Raw genomic sequence first — 20,503 nt, forward strand, 5'->3', positions numbered from 1 at the left:
TGCTCTAATATAGTTAGCAAGCTTTTCTTAGGAAACACTAAATGTCTATTGCTCTTGGATGTCATTCCGGTGCTTGATACAAATGTATAGATACTTAGCATTGGTCAATGTACTTGAATATGCTATTGCATCCTCTTGAGCTTCAATTTTGAGCTGGGAAACATTCATCTTGATTGTGGTTGCATGCCTCGGTTGCTTCAATAGGCTATGTAGTTCCAAGCTTGAAGCACATATTGGGTCTTATGCTTCTAGACGTATGCTATATGGAGCTCGGTTGTATGGATGTCATCATCATCATGTTTTAAGCTTTGTTTTCTCATTTGGCATTCAAAATTTTCTTTAGTATGGGAGTTATTTGGCTTTATGTATTGAGACACATTGGCACTTGGATGACCATGCAGCATTTGGTTTATGTAGTTGAGTTTGAGCTTATTACAGTGAGATAGTGGGACCCATTGTGACATATACCTTCTCTCTTGATATTTATTGGATGTAGTTAGCCTATTGTAGGCTACTTGGGTTGGATTTGGTACTTATGTCTATTAGGGTATTGTAAATGGTATTTATATGCTTCTAGATTATGTATTAAGCTTTGCTCAGTGGGTTATGCATCTAGCAATTTGCTTCATTTACCCATGAAACCTACCCTGTGCATGACATCTATGCCTATTGCATGTATAGTTAATGACACATTGTATCTTTAGCGCTAGTTGTTCTTGTCTTCTTTCTTCTTGGTTGCTCATAGTCGGTTGTTGACATATAACTATAGTTTATTATAGTAGCATGTCATTTTGGTTTTGTGGATTTTATTTGAGGGCAATCACTTGGAATTAATAGTTACTTGCCTATAGTGTGTGGATAGCTCATTCCTTTGGCAATATCTCTTGTTTCCCACTTGATTTAGTAGTGGTTTTGGGGATAATTTGCAGGGTATTACAATAGTCCGTTTTGCCCTTCTGTGCACTTTCTTGGTCTCATTATAGCTAGATGGGACCAACTATAGCTATTGGTAGGTCTTAGTGTAGAAATTGCAGGTTAGACCACTCAAAAAAAAGGGTGCCAAACCTAAAAACGTCATGACTGAGGGTTGGAATAAACTCGATGTGCTATGCAAGTCCACAATCATTTTAACACTCTCTACAATGTTGCAATTGAAATTTAGATTGTATATGAGCTTTGAAAATAGACTAAGAATCTTTATGACAAGCAAGTCGTGTATCAGTTGAAATAGTTAATGGGCCTTCACATGAAGGAAGGAACTTCTATGTCTTCACATTTGAATGAGTTTCACTCCATCATCAGCATTTAACTTCGTAGAAGACTAAGTTCAAGGATACTTTGCATCCTTTATTTTTGCTTGGTACTCTACCTGAGTTGTGGGACACTTTTTGTATGGCTCTTTGATGACACCAAAACAAGCACAAAAATAGTGCACAACAAAATCCATACATACACCATATTTTCATTTTTTGTAAAAAAGATAACAAGCACATTGTTACAAAATCACTAAAATCATATCTCACATAAGGGGGAGAGGGGGCCACATCTATTAAAGTCAATGGTATGCTTTCAAGTGTTACGTGCATGCATTTGTAAAGGGTGGGAATACTCAAAATTAAAGGCCAAAGGTCTTGTAATATCAAATGTATCAAAAAATTCTAAGAAATAATAAAATATGAAAGGGTGTGCTTTTTGGGGAAGAGGTGGGGTGGAGTGCACGAGTGGTTATGTGCCTCTTTCCCTTTCCCCTCTTCTCTAATCACATATTCTCCTTTTTGGTGGTGCAAAAATTTGTTCTCTCTTCTCTCTCGTCTGTCTTTTGTGCAGAAATTCCTCTTTTCCCTTTTGTTCTTGCATAATGATTGAAACTATGGATGAAGATGGCAAATTGGTTCATTATTAAAAAATAGATTTATGGTTTCTTTTTAGTTTTGAGATTAATGGCAGAGCCATACCCATAGATTTGGTGTGTTTTGTCCCTGGTTTTGTGATTGATTATGTTTGTGGGAGGGTTGCTGTCATTTTGGTGCGCAGCCGGGGAAGAAGATGATCTCAAAACACCAAAGGAAAAGAAAATGAGGAGACTTGAAGATCTCATGTAGAGCATTGAAGAAATTTTGTGTTGATGATGGCAATCTACATTTCAGGAGGGTAAAGAAATAGAAAAGGAGGATATAGTAGTATGGTGTACATGCTGTCAAGAGGAAGGATTAAGCTACTACAAAGAAGGGACACATGCAGGAGCAGATTGATGCGTGTAGAGAACTTATCGTAGGAAACTCGCTCGACCACAACACTCTGCCTGACAGACCCCTCTTCATTGAATCTCCAGGAGAGAGAGAGAGAGAGCAACCAAATAATACAAATGCAACAAAATAGAAAAGAACAAGCACAAAGAGAAGAAAAAATCAAAAAGTAGGCAAATAGGCACATACTTTAATCGATATCTCACCTTTGATGCAAAGAAAGAGAGAGAGTGAATCCTCGCTAGTCTAGCTTCAGGTATGGACAACAATCGAAACACAATTTGAATTTAGGAGTAGAGATGGATGGAATGATAGGAGCAGAATTAGCAAGAGAGATGGAGGAAGCATTATAGTGCATTGTTAACCATTACCTTCTTTACAAACCAAAGGAGCAATTACCCTTGGAAGAGAGTGACGAAGAGAATGCAATGGATATTAAGAGCTTATACATGGTGCGACATTTGCTATCATGGCCTCCCTTTGATGGGGCCAGCGAAGGGCCTCCTTCCCCCTCCTCCTCTTCTACCTTCCGTGACGCACTGCAAGATTGCCTTGACTTTACATAAACATTGCCATCGGCCCCCTCCGACGACCCTATCGGCAATGCTCTATTGAAGCTGTACAGACCACCATTGGAATTGAGTAACGAAGATTTGACTCAGCAAGATGGAGACGGATGCATATAGAATAGCATGGTATTATGGGCACTAAATTGTCCCAAATCCTATTGCTCCCTTCCTCTCCATCAATAGAGTAGATAGTCACAACACAGAAGGTCAAAGAAGAAGGGAGAAGAAAGATCTAAGCTACAGGACTATGCTCTTTCTGGCCATGCATATTGAAGAGGGAGAATAAGAAGAAAAACAAATTGGAGCCATCAAGAGAGAGGCTTTCACCAGCCTCTTCTTCAACATTCTATTTGTTTACTGACAACCCTCCTTGGCCTGTCGCAATCTGTTCTTGCAGCTGTAAGAGAAGCCGTACCTTTGCTGCCCAAACCCAAGCCTTCACCCTGACAAATAGACTGACAAGATGAAAAGGCTTATTTGCACCCCTTGCATGACATGCTTCTACTTTTGCCATAGCCAAAAGAAGGACAAAGCTAGGCAGAGGACTGTGTCCCCTCATAGAAACCCCTGCCTCACAATCCCCTTCACTGAAAAGTGAATTCGACTGCTTATTTTAGCATGCGGTGTCTGTGCATGATTGGAACTTGATCGAATAGTTGGTCCCTTTGTACAATCTCCAGCGGTTTAATGATGGCTTGTGTGTGGCCCTTGACTCCATATGGTTCCTTGATTTGCAATAGCAGAAGCTATGCAATGAGCCTGGCCGAGATTGTGACCGTCACGGCACTAGAGAGAGAAAGAAATCGAAGGAAACAAATGCATCAAATTGAAGAAGAAGAAGAAGAAGAAGAAGAAGAAGAAGAAGAAGAAAGACCAAGGCTGCCACAAATGTTCTCCATCCCTTCAGCATAAATTATGGTGCTCTACTGCTGTCGGATAGGTGTTGCAAGGCTATGTGTGCATCGAAGTCAAGGAAAGTTGCCACAGCCAGCACACGCCCTGCTTCAAGCTCACAAGGCTTGAGGTTTAGCAAAAGATGAGGAAGGAAAGAAGACGATGGGGAAGAAAACAACGAGGAAGGAAAAAGCCGATGATGAAACCCTTGCCCTTGCTTGCAAACAGAGTTGTCATACATCCCATGGATGGAGTCCTGCAACGAGATGGCCGCCATGGAAGGAAGCGATAGATGAAAACAAAGAATATGGAAGCAAAAGAGAGAGGGAGATGCAGTCAATCCTGTGTGACATAAAGGACATATAGCAAACGATAGCTAACAACCTGATGGCCTTCATCGGGACTACGCACAGTATGATGTGGGGGTAAATATCCAACAAAAAGAACTATGCCTAAGATAGAAAAAGTAGATGTAGAAGAAGCAACAGACAAAGAAAACGATGCAAAGTGAATCATGTACCGCTTCGAAGCCTTGACCTTCAATATCCACACGGATACCTAGAAGCCATCATCCGTGTGGCTATCAATCAGATGAGGAGGATGCACAAGCCTAGAAGCGGAAGAATGAAGGTGAGAGGAAGAAGAAGAAGGTAGGTTCTCACTGAGAGGATAGGGATAAGATAGGGATACGAAGAAGAAGAAGAAGCACGAGGAGGATGAAGATTTCTTGTGAAAAAGAAGAAGAAGAAGAACGAAGAGCCACATGCAGGCATGGGGTCGCCATAAGAAGCCCCTTCATATCCTTCTTCCCCTCTCCCTCTTCCTTGTTCCAAGCCCCTCTCGCTTCATTGGGTCAAGAAGGAGAAGAAGAGGAAGAAGATGGAGAACTATCATTGTTGCCTTATACCTTCCATGTTGCAGCATTCTTCTTCTCCCAACTTTGCTAGTGCTTATCCTACACATGCAACATCATGATTCCTTCTTTTCCTTATCCCTAATTCCTTGTCTCATATAACCCTTAATTTCTAATAGAAACCTTAGGAAGACATTCAATTTACTAATCTTCATTTCAAACCAAACCAAACCTTCTTCTTCTAATAGAAACCTTAGGAAGACATTCAATTTACTAATCTTCATTTCAAACCAAACCTTCTTCTTATGCTTCTCCCTAGTCTACCCCACTAACACACCCCTTTCCCTCCCTTGAATCTTAGCCTCCCTCCATCAATTTCACCTAAATCTTAACTCATCTCATGATGCAACAGACATCACCAAGGACAAATAAGTTCTTATTAAAAAGAACGTAATTGAGCATTTCTATAATACAATAATCAACACATAAACATTTTTACCAGTAAACATAAAAAAATATACAACTAAAAGGGTTATTTATAAGTTGTACCCTCTCTCCCTACATAACTTCCCCATTACTCTCACCTACTCCCCAAAGTTTCCCATTCACCCCCTTATCAACACCACTAATTGCTTATGTGGTCCCCTCCTGTTTTTCCCCTCTTCTTCAATCATTGTGAACATACAATACAAACACATTGACCTTTTAAATCAAGCTTACACCAATTACCATAGGAACATATCCTATAGAATATCCAAGGGCATATTCCCATGCTCTCCTCTTTTTCTGTACACAAGTGAGAGCTTTATTTTGATGAGGTTCCCTTTAGAGCTACATGATGAAGGGAATCATATTTCTTTCTCTATGGGATGGAGAAGTTATTCTCGTAATTCCTTGTTGAAGATAAAACCCCATCATTTGAACAAGTATGCAAGTTTTTCAGTGTGGGAGTATTTGAGGCAGGAATTCCCTTACTCTAGTGGTCATGACTTTGGAGTCCCATACCCTGCCATGGCTAGGCCTTGTTATCGAAGTTTTTTTACTAACAATTTTGGAAGTTGTTTATGTTAGACAGTGGTTCTTGTTTGATAAGATTTGCGAGGACGCTTCACGTTTCAGTGTGGGAGGAAATGATGACACCAAAAGAAGCACAAAAATAGTGCACAACAAAATCCATACATACACCATATTTTCATTTTTTGTAAAAAAGATAACAAGCACATTGTTACAAAATCACTAAAATAATATCCCACATAAGGGGAGGGGGGGCCACATCTATTAAAGTCAATGGCATGCTTTCAAGTGTTACATGCATGCATTTGTAAAGGGTAGGAATACTCAAAATTAAAGGCCAAAGGTCTTATAATATCAAATGTATCAAAAATTTCTAAGAAATAATAAAATACGAAGGGGTGTGCTTTTTGGGGAAGAGGTGGGGTGGAGTGCACGAGTGGTTATGTGCCTCTTTCCCTTCCCTCTCTTCTCCAATCACATATTCTCCTTTTTGGTGGTGCAAAAATTTGTTCTTTCTTCTCTCTCCTTTGTCTTTTGTGCAAAAATTCCTCTTTTCCCTTTTGTTCTTGCATAATGATTGAAGCTATGGATAAAGATGACAAATTGGTTCATTATTAAAAAAGAGATTTATAGTTTCTTTTCAGTTTTGAGATTAATGGCAAAGCCATACACATAGATTTTGTGTGCTTTGTCCATGGTTTTGTCGTTGGGAGGGTTTCTATCACTCTCTGTGCTAAGGATATGTTGAAATTGTAGGATGTTGAGAGTGCCCTCTTGACAAAAGAGGTGAACAGAAAGAATGTGGATGCTTCCCATATGTCACATGCATTGACTGTGAAGAGGCCAACAGGATGAAAATGGTCATGTTAGAGACTCTAACAGGTCTCAATCTAGGATACATGGACAATCTCGTGATCGCAAGTGTGGTCTTACTTGTCATTATTATGGAAAAGTAGGTCATATTCCACCACAGTGCCATAAAATCTGTGAAGACAAATGCAAGAAAAAGAGAAAGGGTAAAGTGTAGGAAAATAATGATGATCATAGCATTGTGCCTAGCAAGTCTAGCATCAAGATTGGGGAGATTAATGTGGTGCAGTTTAATATATCTAATGATCTTATATTGGAAACCTCTTCTTTGGATGCCTCATAACTAACTAATGCTTTGTCAGGATATACTCAATGTTGGTTAATAGATAAGGGGTTTCCTTTCATGTGACCCCTCATAAAGAGTGGTTTCACTCTCTATGAGTGACCCCTCATAGAGAGTGGTTTCACTCCTATCGTAGTATGAGTAGATCTATCTATTTTGGTAATGACCTGGCATTAGAGATAGTTAGTATTAGTGATGTCCAGCTCTGTAGTTTGGTTTAGGCAGCATGTTCACTCTTTATGATGTATATCATACATTGACTCTCACGAAGATCCTTATATTTGTTGTTTCCTTGGATGGTGCGGGTTATGTTGTCTCTTTTGGTGATTCCTCATGGAAGATTACATGTGGGAATCTTGTTATTGCATGTGGTGCTAAGTTTAGTACCCTCTAATCCTTCGCTTAAATTTGGGTCAATTGACCATGCTTTGGTTGTGGCTGTAATACCACATATACCTCTTTAGCATTGTCGCCTTTTTGGGCACATGTCTTTAAAATGAATGAAAATGCTTACCAGTTTGTAGTATATTCCGTCTCTTGACTATAAGTATTTTGAGTATTGTGACCATTTTTTTATATGGCAAGTAGACATATAGTACACATAAGAAGTTTGGCATGAAGGGCATGGGTGAGCCCTTGGCTCTTATTCATTTAGATGTATGTGGTTCCATGGCCCATTAGTCACTAGGTGGTGCAAAGTACTTTGCCACATTCATTGATGATTACTCACATAAGGTCTGGGCATATCCTATTAAGAAAAAATCGGGTGCCTTGTCTACCTTTCAACATTGGCTTGCTCTTCTTGTGAGGACTTCCTACTATGCGTCTGTACATAGTAGGGTCTTCGAGAAGCTCACCTGCATCTATGCTCAACTTCACATTCTGCTCCAAAGGAACTAAAATAGGCTTACAGCCTGTCATCCCATATTTGGACAGCATGTCCAATCCATACTGCCTCTGCAAGAGCCATATCCCACTTGGTGATCTAATCACCTCAATGCCCAAGAAATAACGCAGCTCTCCCAAATCCTTCATCTCAAACTTGTGCTTCAATAGCATTTTCACATGCAGGATATCTTCATCACTGTCACCTGTCATAATCAAATCATCAACATAAATGACAAGTAGCATAATACCTTTCTCTGTTTTTCTCACATAAAGTGAGAAATCTGCCTTGGAAATCTGAAAGCCAATAGTGACAAGATACTGTCCTATCTTGTCAGACCATGCTCTAGGTGCTTGCTTCAAGCCATACAAGGCTTTCTTCAACCTGCAAACAAACTCAAGATGAACAGCATGCACATAACCTGGTGGCTGCTCCATATAGACCTCTTCTTGCAAATCACCATGTAAGAATGCATTCTTTACATCCATCTGATGTAAAGACCATTCCTTTGATGCAGCCATAGAAATGACTGCTCTTATGGTTGCCATCCTTGCAACCGGACTGAATGTTTCTTTATAGTCAATGCCATATGTTTGTGCATACTCCTTGACTACTAATCTTGCCTTGTATCTATTCACAGAACCATCCGCATTGTGCTTCACCTTATAAACCCACTTACAACCAATTGCATTCTTACCTTTAGGCAAAGGTATCAATTCCCATGTAGCATTTGCTTCCAAGGCATCCATTTCTTCATCCATGGCTTTCTCCCATTTTTCTTTTCCCATGGCTTGCTCAAAAGAAGTGGGTTCTAGTTCCTGTATCACTTTGACCATATATGCATAGTGAATGGTTATAAATCCATCATATTTCAACCGATCCACAGGATACCTAGCTCTCGTAGACCTACGCAAAGTAGGTTCACTCCCAGGTGCTCTCAAAACATCCCTGGTCTTCCTTACTCCAGGTGTAACAATAGAAGGAATACCCAACTCATCATCAATGCTCTGTTCTAAGCCATTGGATTCACCATCCACATAAGAGTGACCTGCATTCACATCAAACATGGGCTGATCTACCTTCTCTTTTCCTTTTCGTGATACCTGCATACCACTATCTGCATTGGTTTGAGAAGATTCTCCTGATCTCAATCTGCCTGTCCATGGCAAAGAATGTGAACCACTGCTAGAGGACGCTCCAGGTCCACTAATTTCCTGTGACTGCTGCTGTGAATTCTGTGCAGCATTACCATTTTGTGCATCTACATCATCAATCACATTTACTGGTTTATACCAGCTACTCATCTCATCAAAAACAACATCTCTGCTCACTGTAAACTTACGAGTAGAAGGGTTATAGCATCTATACCCTTTTTGCTGTAGAGAATAACCAATAAAGATGCACTTCTCAGCTTTTGGATCCAACTTGGATCTCAACTCATCTGGCACATGAACATAGGCAATGCAACCAAAAATCCTCTGGAGTCATCCCATGTATTGATGTAGTGGGAGTCCTGTTCATTATGTAAACTGCTGTAGCAACTGCTTCAGCCCAGTAAAAATCTAGCAAGTCTTTTTCGTTGAGCATGGCACGAAATACCTCTCCAATATGCCTGTTTTTCCTTTCTGCAATTCCATTTTGTTGTGGGGTATGACTGCATAAATATTGCTGCTTTATGCCATGCTCCTGAGAACCTTACAAACTCATTTGAGAGATACTCTCCCCCTCCATCTGACCTTAGGCATTTTATTTACAGGCCTGTTTCTTTTTCAACCATAGCTTTAAGAGTTTTGAAATGCCCAAAAACTTCACTTTTCTTTTTCATAAAATACACCCAAACTTTTCTGCTATAGTCATCAATAAAAGTGACAAAATAATGACAGCCTCCAAGAGATGCAACTTTAGTAGTCCACACATCAGAGTGGATTAATTCTAATGGCTCCTCACTCTCTTGAACATGTCTAGGAAATGGTTTCCTTGCCTGTTTTCCAAATTGACAGGCTTCACATACCTTATGCATTTCTGCAACCTTGAATTTAGGCAATCCTGCAACAATATTTTGGCATGCATTGATTTAAGTCGCTGTACATTAACATGGCCAATGCGTTTATGCCAGATATCAATATTTGCAACTACACCGGTCCCATGTGCAAACATTGCTGCACTCAATTCAGGCATGTCTGCATCCAATGTAAACATTTTGTCCTTCTTCTTTCCTTTTGCTATCAAGCAACCTTTATTTTTCATATCCTCAACAAAGCATCCATGAGGATTAAATCTGACCTACAACCCCTGCTCAATCATTTGACCAACAGAAAGCAGATTCTTTGTGATATTCGGGACATGAAATACATCTGATAGGTATTTCTTTTTCCCATCCTGCATAAACAAATGAATTTTTCTAATCTGCACAATAGGATGTGCAGTATCATCACCAGTCTCCACAAATCCTGGTTTTTCCATTTTCCTTGCATCCTCCATCCATTCTGCATGACCTGTCATGTGGTTTGATGCACCTGAGTCAACATACCATACATCGTTGCTTTCTTCTGCACTTGTCACAGAATTGTTCATGTGCTGCACCATAAACAAATGCTCATTTCTGTCATCACCCTGTCTACTAGAAGATGCATAATTCCCTTGTTGCAATTTTCCATTCATGATGTCATTCGGCTTTTTATAACAGTCTTTAGCCATATGACCCATTTTACCATAGTAGTAGCATTCAATATTGCTGTTTGCATTTTGGCCTCTTTGCCATCCACCACGACCTCTTTGCCTCCCCCTGCCTCTAGAGTTATCACGTCCTCCTCCATAGGACTAGTTTTCTTGAGTTTGCTGCATATTCTGATTTCTACCATGGCCTCCAAATCGGCCTCCTCTACCTCTGCCTCTACCTCTTCCAGCATTTGAGTAGAAGACAGCTTCTTTAGAAGTTCCTCCTGAAGAAGATGCACCACCATTTCTCTGCTCCTCGGAAATTAAAAGAGCAATCAACTCCTCAAAATCAGGAAATCTTTCACGGACGGAAATGGATGTTCGGAACTATGCATAATCCTTTCCTAGACCATTCAAGGTCACAGAAACTAAATCATCATCTTCCACTGGCGACCCAATGGAAGCAAGTGCATTTGCAATCTTCTTCACCTTCATGTGGTAGTCATTAATGCTCATATTTTCTCTTTGCACATTATGCAACTCTTGCTTGAGCTGCAATTTCATGGCTTGCGTATTTGTGCTATATATTTTTGACAAAGTATCCCATGCCTCCTTTGGCGTACTTGCATCCTGAATATGCACAATCATAGAGTCTGAAATGCTGATAGACAGCCAATACATAACTTTCCTGGCTCTCTCATGCCATGCTTTAAATGCCTGCATTTGCTGTTGATTGGGAACATCAGGAAGAACTGGTTCTTCTTCATTTCCTGCAACAAATTCCCAATATTCTTTTCGCATAAGGAAATTCGTCATTCTAAACTTCCATGCTTGAAAGTTGTTCTTGTCAAGGTTTTCAGTGACAATCTATGAGAGAGAATCAGACGCCATTACAGAACACTGCAAAAAATTATGTCACTGCAAAGAACACAGCTTCAGCCTCACAAGGGCAAATCTGCAAAACTAACGAAAGTGGTATTTGACCACACAGTCACTTCCTAGTGACGATTTTGCATCAACAGGCAACAAGGATGATTCTGTAACTCCCAATGTCTCTGCGCACAGGCATACGATGCAATTTCTACAGTAACTTTTCACCAATCTGTAGAACAGTGGTTGCACAGCATAAAACTGGGCCTTTTCCTGAGCGCGTGTAGAAAACTTCCGCCTCCAAAACAGGCCCCGAAATGATCTCAAATCAAAAAAACAGGGTCGCCAAGGGCTAAAGCCCTTGTGCACAGCATATATTGCCCTCTTGTTTCACCGCGAAGGGTGTCTCAACCTGAGACAATGCATTCTTGCAATTTCCGGCTGTGTTACCTACAGAGATCTGCTCCCAAAACAGAAAAAATGAAAGCAACACTGCTCCTCTTACCAGAACACCGCGAGCTTGGCCTGCTTTCTTGAGCTCTTACCACGAACAAGGCTCTGATACCATGTCAAGATTGTGGGAGAGAAGGAAGGAGTCTCACTTGTAGCTTTCTTGCTTGCACAATGGGGAAATACACACAAAGGTGGAGGCTGAAAACAGTTTTCCTCTTCTTAGTTGTGTAAGCCAAAAGAACTCTCATACAAAGAAATAGAAGAACCCTATATATGGGTCTCAAACCAAACTCAACTAACTAAGGTGGCATACTAACTGAGCCACGAACTAGAGTAGATAAGGATAGCTGTCATCTAGCTATTATTCATGGGCGGTGTACCAACCACATCTGCAACTGACAAGTCGGTGACATAAATGTACAACGGTCACCCTGGCATATCACGAGTGGAGCTCGATATATCAACATTAATGTCCCGGTGGATTGCCTTGATAGGTTCTTTCATCTCCTCTAGTATTTTATTGGGAGCTTTGACCCTCATGATTCGTTAGAAAAAATTAGCATAGAAAGGCGTTCTTGCCCATACAATTCTTAGAAAGGAGTCATGCCAATGCTTTGTTGATATGAAGGCAATTCATATGGAAGCATAAGTGGAATTCCTTCAGCAAATAGAAACAAAAATGTGCCCAACTAACTAGATTCACTCTTAGTTACACATAGCATAGTTGTCTAGGTGTATAACTATTTCTTTTTTTGGTTTCATTTTGAGAAAAATATAAGGTGGATTATAGTAAAAGTAGCAAACATTTACATCATGGGACTATCTCTTACCTAAATACACTAGGTCATATCTTTTTTAAATGACTTGACGTCATATATTTTTCTTGATGAACACAAATGTAATACCATGCATGAACCATCTACATGTTATTTTAAAGACGTTTCATGAATAAGTTCACAACCAATTTAGCTTCTTTTAGACTCTGATTTTTTTCTTTCTCTTTAGTTCTCAACATTTTTAAAGCTCCTACTAATACTCATTTCCTCTCTTTTAATATTCACCCCTTGTTCTTTATAAACTAAAACAAATGTAATCTTAGTCACATAACCTCCTCAACTTTCTTACGATGAAAGATAGTTGAGTTTATTTTGAATCAAATATTTGGCACATAAAGAACTCTCAACAAGGTCCAAATAGTAGAGAAGATGAAATTAGGTTTTTTTTTTTTAATAGTCCTTTCCAGGTAAATTGAGAAGGGTGGAGAGAGGCAATGACCTAGAAGAATCCACAAGGCTCTATGGTTGGCGTGGCAGGTCCTAAATAGATGGAATAGACTTAGTAGTTTTATTGTTCTTGGGACAAAGGCCATTACCTATACCTATTTTTGAGGTCTCATTAGTCCACATCCCCTTGTACAAAATTAGCCATAGCAAAGAATAAATGTTAGGTAATATGAGAACACTTTAGATTTGGGCAAAGGTATAGGATAACTACTCAAAATTCCAAATCATATCCCATCGTCTTTTATTGGTTTGGACTTAGAGAGGTATATGAATGGAGGATAATAAAGTTTTACCTATTGAAACAAATATATTTGCCTTGATTGGGAAGGCAAGCTAGATGGACAAAGGGTTGAGATAAGCCAAGTCTTCTTTTTTGTAGTGAGCATATTTAAGTCTCTTTGAACTAGCTTATATATATGTCTAAAGATATGGTTTGTGAATCAGGTTTTGGATGTAAAATCCCAAAGATCGCTCTAGCCCTTGATCCTTTTCTTATGCATCATAGGTTGAAAGGGGAGTCTTAAAACCTGCCATATGGAGCCTCAGAGACTAATTGTATTTAGTTGAGCATTACAACAAGAATATCTTCAAATAGTGAGATGGAATCAAGCAAGGATGATGCCTCTTGAATTGAAGATTCACAAATTGTTGGCGAAAAGGCAATGCTTGATCTTGGACAAGGCACGTAACATCGAAAGCAAGTTGATAATGTTGGTTTAGACCAAAATGTGGGTCCTTTTAGGCCTTTAGAAGCTGATGATCGGCAAGCGGAAGAGAAATTTAATGACCAATTTAAGATTAGCTGAGGACAATTGCAAAAATGTTTATGCGATTGGCAAATGATCCTCAGTTCATGTGCTTTTTGAACCCTTAAGGAGGGTAGCTATAGCAAGAAGAGGAAATCGTCTTCGAGAGCTTCAGGACATCAAGATGCAGTGAAGGAAGAGCCAATACAACATGATGTTCCAAATGTGGGTAGTAAGCATAAGCAAATGATACTAGTAGGGCAATTGATGCATATGCAAGGCCAACTTGGAAGTGCCAATCCAATGTTTTTTTGGACAATAGGACATTCATGCAATGATGGGGCAACCATAATACTTATGGTGGTAGCACTAGTTTCCATGCTATGGTGGACCTCATATAGGGATATATGACACAACTCCTTATGGTATGCAGCAACCAATGCGTGGTGTGCAAGGCCGTATGTTTGAGGAGGTTGTCTAAGAATGATTTGAGATTTAAACCTAGTCTAAGCTTGCCAAATGCCTTCAACTAGGAGAGACAATCTTTAGGGAACAAATTATATAATGAATCAAGAGAATGGCTCAATCTTCATCCTAATGCTCACAACATCTATTAGAAACCTTAGATTGGCCTAAAAACTAGTCCTAAAAATAAGAATAATATTCTAAAAATAGTAAATTTTGTATTTTGATAGTGCTTTTAGTAAATTTGATTATTTCTATTATTGAGACAATACTCAACCCAAAAAAAAAGACCATAGAGAAGAGACAAGTATCAAAACACTTGTTATACAAGCTTCCAAGTGTCTTACCAATTGCCACACATCATGACATGTGGTTTGCACTTGTCTTGTGCTACTGCACTTTCCCTTTTTGCACTAGCTCTCCCCATTCTCCTATAAATAAAAGTTCATTTTTTCTCATTCTACGTCAATTTTCTTGGTTGTAAGCTCTTATACAACAATTGAAAGTAGCCTAAAGTTAACCCCATCCATCTAGATCATTATCCTCCACTCCATCATTGAATACCTCCAGATTCCCTCTTCTTTCATAATATTATACAAGACAACAGACCTGTAAATTCATTATTACCCCTCAAGCGCTTCTTCCATTTCAAGAACAAGAAGCAAGCCTTATCTATGTATTGTAATTCATCAATTGAAAAATGCTACTTTTTTTCATTTTTATTATTATCTTGTAAAGAAATTGTTGTTTTTAATTGTATAGTAAGCGATGCATCTCTGCATGTAAGTTAAGTAGATATACATTCATTGAGCACCGCTGAGCATAGGGAATCACACGTAGAGTGGAAACCAAGCTGAGCTTAGAGTCACAACTACTCCCTATATAGGTGCTTCCAATGATAACACCATGGTATAGCTACAAAGCTCATACCCTTGCACATGCTGTGTGAGCCATAGAACTCAGCACTACCAAAAGCACAGCTGCAATACCAAATGAGCCACAAACCTAGGGAAGACTATACTTATATGGTAAGCAGCTCACACTTTTAGATACCTGTGATACACATAAACTTGCATCCATTTAGCTCTTCCACAAGCAATTGTTGCAAGGAGGAAACACTATATCCCATATAAAGCTGTTGAATGAGCAGATGTTTCCATCAAAGCAGTTAAGTGATTAGCTCACATGATAGATTGAGTAAGCAGGCTCCAATCCAGAAGCTGATCAACTACATGCATGCCCAAAACAGGTATGTAAGACATCCAAATGAATAGCCTGCTCATTGCAAGCAGATTAAGCTCAAGAAAGACATGACAGCCATCAAGGCTGCCTGATCCAAACAAGGCAAAAACAGCAGATCAGTGGTAACCACTACAGCAGCCCAAAGGCCCCTGATAGCCATGACAATCCAGACACTACATGGCAATGCCTGCAATGGCATGTCTTGCAGTAGCAGCACCACTGCACACTTGCAATTCAGCATGTGGCATTCTTATAGATGAAGCATCCAACAATGACTACTGGACACTGCCAATTCAGCATGATCACACACCACATGGCAACACCTGCAATAGCATGTCTAGCAACAGCAGCACCACTGCACGCTTCCAAGTTCCAATTCAGCATGCATTGCTATGGATGATTAAAAAGCTCCCTACAGTGGCATGTCTAGCAGTAGAAGCACCACTGCACATTTCCAATTCAGCACGATAATCACACACCACATGGCAACATCAGCAATGGCATGTCTAGCAATAGCAGCACCACTGCATGCTTCCAATTCAGCATGTGGCATTTTTTTGGATGATTAGAAAGCTACCAACAATGGCATGTCTAGCAGTAGCAGTACCACTGCACCCTTTTCAGCATGTGGCACTGTTATTAATGACTAAAAAGCTCCCAAACAATATTACCAAATCTGGTATAGAGGGATTCACACCCTCCAAGATGACAAAAGTGAACATAGTTAGCAGCAGTTTTCCCATACCTAAGATGACACTGGTGATCAGGGGGTGACAACACCAGATCATCTATTAGGCAGACCACAGCAGTCCTCCATAGTGGCATCATTCCAGTATCAACCAAGGCAAATCTGTATTTCAAAGCTCTGTAGACTTGTGTACTCACCTCTTGGCCTTGGCATGCATTAACATCCATTAAGATGGCCTGAAGGTCCAACTGTGGAGCATCCACCAAGGCAGCAACCCCCTGGCTCCTCTATCCAGTACCTGCTACAGAAACAAACTTACAAGCGGCATAGAATTCCTTCCGGACAGCATCCTGCTCACTTCCCTCCAAAGAAACACTGGATCCCAAAGCAGTCCTCTCTTATCCAAAGTTGATAGCCCCTCCTATCTATACCACAATTGCTGTCCTCAAGGGATTCCAGTGATTCTTTCTAAAACCCAACTACATGCTAACAGTTTAGCATGGCTCCCCATGATTAGTTTCCCACTCCATTCTTTTTTTTCTAACTTTGGTTTGGGACTTGGCATGCAATGCTGCTGACCCTAGAGCCTGCAATCAACCAATATCTAATAACGAAAAGTGAGAAACAACTTTTCAGAAGATTGCTAATTGGTGCCTAAAAGGTCAGAACATGAAAGCAATTTGGTAGATCCAACCATAGACAAATAAGAAAGGCAGCTGATTACAGACTTCTTAATCCTTTCGTGTTGCATTTAGTTTTGAAAATTGCATCTGCAACATGTATAGCATCGATGCTAGATTTCACATTGTGAATTCTTACAATATCTGCCCCATTTGAAATCCCAGCAACCACAGCCCCTATTGTAGCTACATCACGATCCTCTGCTTGCTTACAACCACATATTTTCCCTAGAAATCCCTTTCGAGAAGGACCAATCAGAATGGGCAACTTAGAAGCAGCAACGCTCCAGGTAGCAAGTGCAGATCGGAGGGTAGAAAGATTCCTAAGAAGCTCAACATTCTGTTCAACAGTTTTGGAAAATCCAATGCCTGGATCTATCACAATACGCCATAATGGAATGCCAACAGATTCTGCCTTCTCTAACTGAATACATAACTCTTCTGCAACTTCATGAATAACATTTCTATAACGTGTATTTTCTTCATTCTGCATTGTGGTAGGATCCCCTCTCATGTGCATAAGAACATATGGAACACCTAATTCGGCAATAGTTTTATGCATGTCCAGGTCAATGGAGCCTCCTGACACATCATTTACAATATGGACTCCATACTTTACGGCTTCTTTTGCAACTTTGGAATAATATGTATCCGCTGAAAGCCAGACAGAATCCATGGCCGGAACCTTCTGGATAGCCTCAAGAACAGGTACAAGGCGTTGAAGCTCCTCCTCACAAGTAAGCTTAGTTGCAAAAGGCCTTGTGGACTGGGCTCCAATGTCAATAATATCTGCCCCAGCTGCAACCAGTGCTTCAGCCTGTGCTACCGCATCCTGCACAGCAATGTATTTTCCTCCATCACTGAAACTATCAGGTGTCACATTAAGTATGCCCATAAGATAAGTCCTATCAGACCAACTCCATAACTTGTTCCCTATAGGCATGACTAGTTTGAGCCCCTCCTGCCCTAGTTGCCTGTCCCCTCCCATTAGATCCCATGACACCTTCACTCTTTGGTAGCGCTCCTTCCAGACCTGAGAATAACTCCCAAGCTTTGTGCTGTAGAGATCCATCAGAGGTGCAAGAACAAATGGTCTTTCCCATATGCGAGGATGTGGCACTGTAAGCTTTTCATCAGTGATGGTAAGGTCACTGTAAAACAAGATGTCCAGATCAATGGGGCGAGGGCCATAGCGAATACCATCAGGTGTACGACCAAGGTTCTTCTCGATGTCCTTCAATACCGCAAGCAATGTGCTGGGGGTGAGCAGGGTGTGTGCTCTGATTGCAGAGTTTAGGAACTTGGGCTGGTCAGTGACATAGGCAGGAGCAGACTCGTACAAGCCTGAGTGGCTGATGACATGGATGCCGGCGCGCCGCATCATGCGCAGGGCTTGGTCAAGGGCGGCAACCCTGTTGCCAAGGTTGCTTCCAAGGGCAATGACGATCTCATGGCCGCGTGAATCCATGGTGCTGGGGGCATAAGATGTAGAGGTGTCCTCTGATCCACCACTGCTGCTGGTGAGAGAACACAGGGGGGAGCTGAAGAAACGGTCGATGGAGTAGGAGCGCAGAGTGCCCAGTGCTGATAAGAAAACCCTAGGGCGAACAATATAGGAGGAGGCCATTGCGTGCTGATGAGGAACGGTGCAACCACCACTTCTCCTACCTCTTTTTACATCGGTTGCTGTTGATGATGATGCTGATGGGCTGCCAAAAAAACAGACAAGATGTTGTGGTTGTGCCGGGCTGCCACAGGACAAAGTCATTGAGCAACATGCTCTCTCCCCCTCTCTCTCTCTACTCTACCTTCATAGCGGCAAAAACTTATTTCATGTCTTTTCCCCCCGCCCCGATCTCAGCGAGGGTGCCCACCGCCGGTGCATACCGGGGGCTGGGAAGAAGGGGGATGTTATGCCATTACCTGTCAGACTAGTTCAGAGCTGCAAGAGGAGCTTCACATGAGCTCCAGATCCGATGAAAACTGATGGGGGTCAGCACCTCGGGTCCATTGGATTCATCAGCCACAGCCACCTTTCCTCATGTTGCGGATAACAACAGTAACAAGGCAAGCCATTATAACTAGGTTGACACTTGCAACGTGGCTTAGGTGGGAGTAGTATTGTGATTTTTTAAAAATGTATGACATTTTGTTCCTGAATTGAATTCGCTTTTAACCATATCTAAGCAAAAAAAAACCAAACGTTTGTGTCATTACTTAATACTAGGCGCGCGGGGGCAGGCCCAATTTTTGCGGGCGCGGGGGCGGGTACTGGACGCGTGGCACCCGCCCCCGCGTTCTCTTTTTTTTCTTGTGGGGGAGGTGGGGAGCTGCCATGTGGCACCCGCCTCCCACCTCTCGTTAACTAATAGTATAGATATTTCGTTAATTGGCCACCATTCCTTGAGCCTTCTTGTCCTACTGCGGGACCATAGAAAGCTTCTAATGAACTTCTCAACTTTCGCCCAGGCCGCATGATTGAGTAGCAGCAGCAATGCAACATAAATAGTAACATAGGCCAACATGCTTTTGATAAGTATCAACTTCCCAACAAAGGAGAGCGGCAGACCGAACCGATGTTTCACCTTCACCTAAAGTTATTGAAATATAAGTTAAATCTTTGTGTCTGAGAAACACTAACCCCTATATGTGCCCTAAGGTACCATTCTCGCTCTCCTAGCTTCACTACCTTAAAGCCAAGCTACAAGACCCACAACTTTGGATCCTCCCAAGAGAGGTAAAAAGATTTTAGTTTTGGCATGATTAATTGGGGTGTAGCATTTGGTTTTCCTCCTACGCTTATGACCTGGCTCAAGCACTTGTGTGGAGGAACCCCTCTCTATATAGGGCTCTACACAATAAAGTGTCACCTCATGGGTGGACGTCTGAGACATTTAACAAAGCTATTGGCAGCCAATGGAATTAATAATGGAACCCTTAAGGTTGACTAATCATATCATCAACTAGCTTTCCTCGATGGCCCAATAAAGAATAGATGATTTGCCCTCTTCCATAACTAGGAAGAAGGACTTGATCTAGAAGGATCTTGCTAGTGCAGCAAGTAAGCAACTTTGGCTTTGTAAATCATCTCGTGTATTTATGCCCCAATCCCCTATGATCCTACTAGATTTGTAACAAAAGTGGAAGGAGGAGTCTCCAATGGCTAGGATATGTACGTAGAAGAGAAGAGCTAAAAGAATATGGATTGCTACTCCCTTCTACAAGATAAATGTGCTACAATGGAGGCTGATCTTCAAGAAGCTCCCCTCCATACTAGGCTAACCAAAAGAATCTATATCCCCTCTTTGTTTGTTTTGTGGCCACTCAAAAGAGACAGAGAATCACTTTTTTTGGGATTATATCAATGTGGTTCATGTTTAGAAAGCAATTAAGAGATGGCTCAAGAGTGCTAACCTTCATGACAACATTGGGATGGCTGTGGCCTTTTTTGCTAACCAAGCTCAAAACCGTTCATTAGCTACACATGTAAAAAGTAGGTGATGGTGATGTTTGCTATATTTGCATGAGCATGTGGAGTAAACTTTGGAATGCAAGGTCTAAAGATTTGTTGCAATTGCAGACTATCAGAAATTGATGCTCATGTGAAGTTGCTCTAAGAGCCTTGATTAGCATCCCTAAATCTAGCGAGAAGAGAGGGATTCTTCTTTTTTGTTCAAGCAACATCAAGGTAGGAAAAGTGTGAAAAAGGGTTGGGGAACCCATGTTCAATTGTTGCCGAGAAGGAATCTGATTCCTAAAGTCAAGCTAGAAAAGTGTGAAAAAGGATTGGGGCCCACATTTAG

The 20,503-nt window shown here is 40.9% G+C and overlaps 1 protein-coding gene across 1 annotated transcript; it reads right to left on the reverse strand.

Annotated features, from left to right (window-relative positions):
* Nucleotides 1-16,737: 16,737 nt before the first annotated feature.
* LOC148036042 (folate synthesis bifunctional protein, mitochondrial-like) lies at nucleotides 16,738-18,742 on the reverse strand. Its single transcript, XM_087678046.1, has 2 exons — nucleotides 18,624-18,742; nucleotides 16,738-18,409 (listed from the first exon to the last, which is right to left on the reverse strand). Exon 2 carries the CDS (start codon nucleotides 18,325-18,327, stop codon nucleotides 16,741-16,743), a length of 1,587 nt encoding a protein of 528 aa, XP_087534172.1. The 5' UTR covers nucleotides 18,328-18,409; nucleotides 18,624-18,742; the 3' UTR covers nucleotides 16,738-16,740.
* Nucleotides 18,743-20,503: the final 1,761 nt, after the last annotated feature.

Source organism: Lygodium microphyllum, chromosome 5 (assembly GCF_053477565.2).
Source record: "Lygodium microphyllum isolate KBCC chromosome 5, Lygodium_microphyllum_v1.1.10, whole genome shotgun sequence".
Taxonomy (NCBI): domain Eukaryota; kingdom Viridiplantae; phylum Streptophyta; class Polypodiopsida; order Schizaeales; family Lygodiaceae; genus Lygodium; species Lygodium microphyllum.

What these genes read in the sequence shown, in the direction of transcription:
- LOC148036042 (XM_087678046.1), bottom strand. Translation starts at nt 18,327, where the DNA reads ATGGCCTCCTCCTATATTGTTCGCCCTAGGGTTTTCTTATCAGCACTG.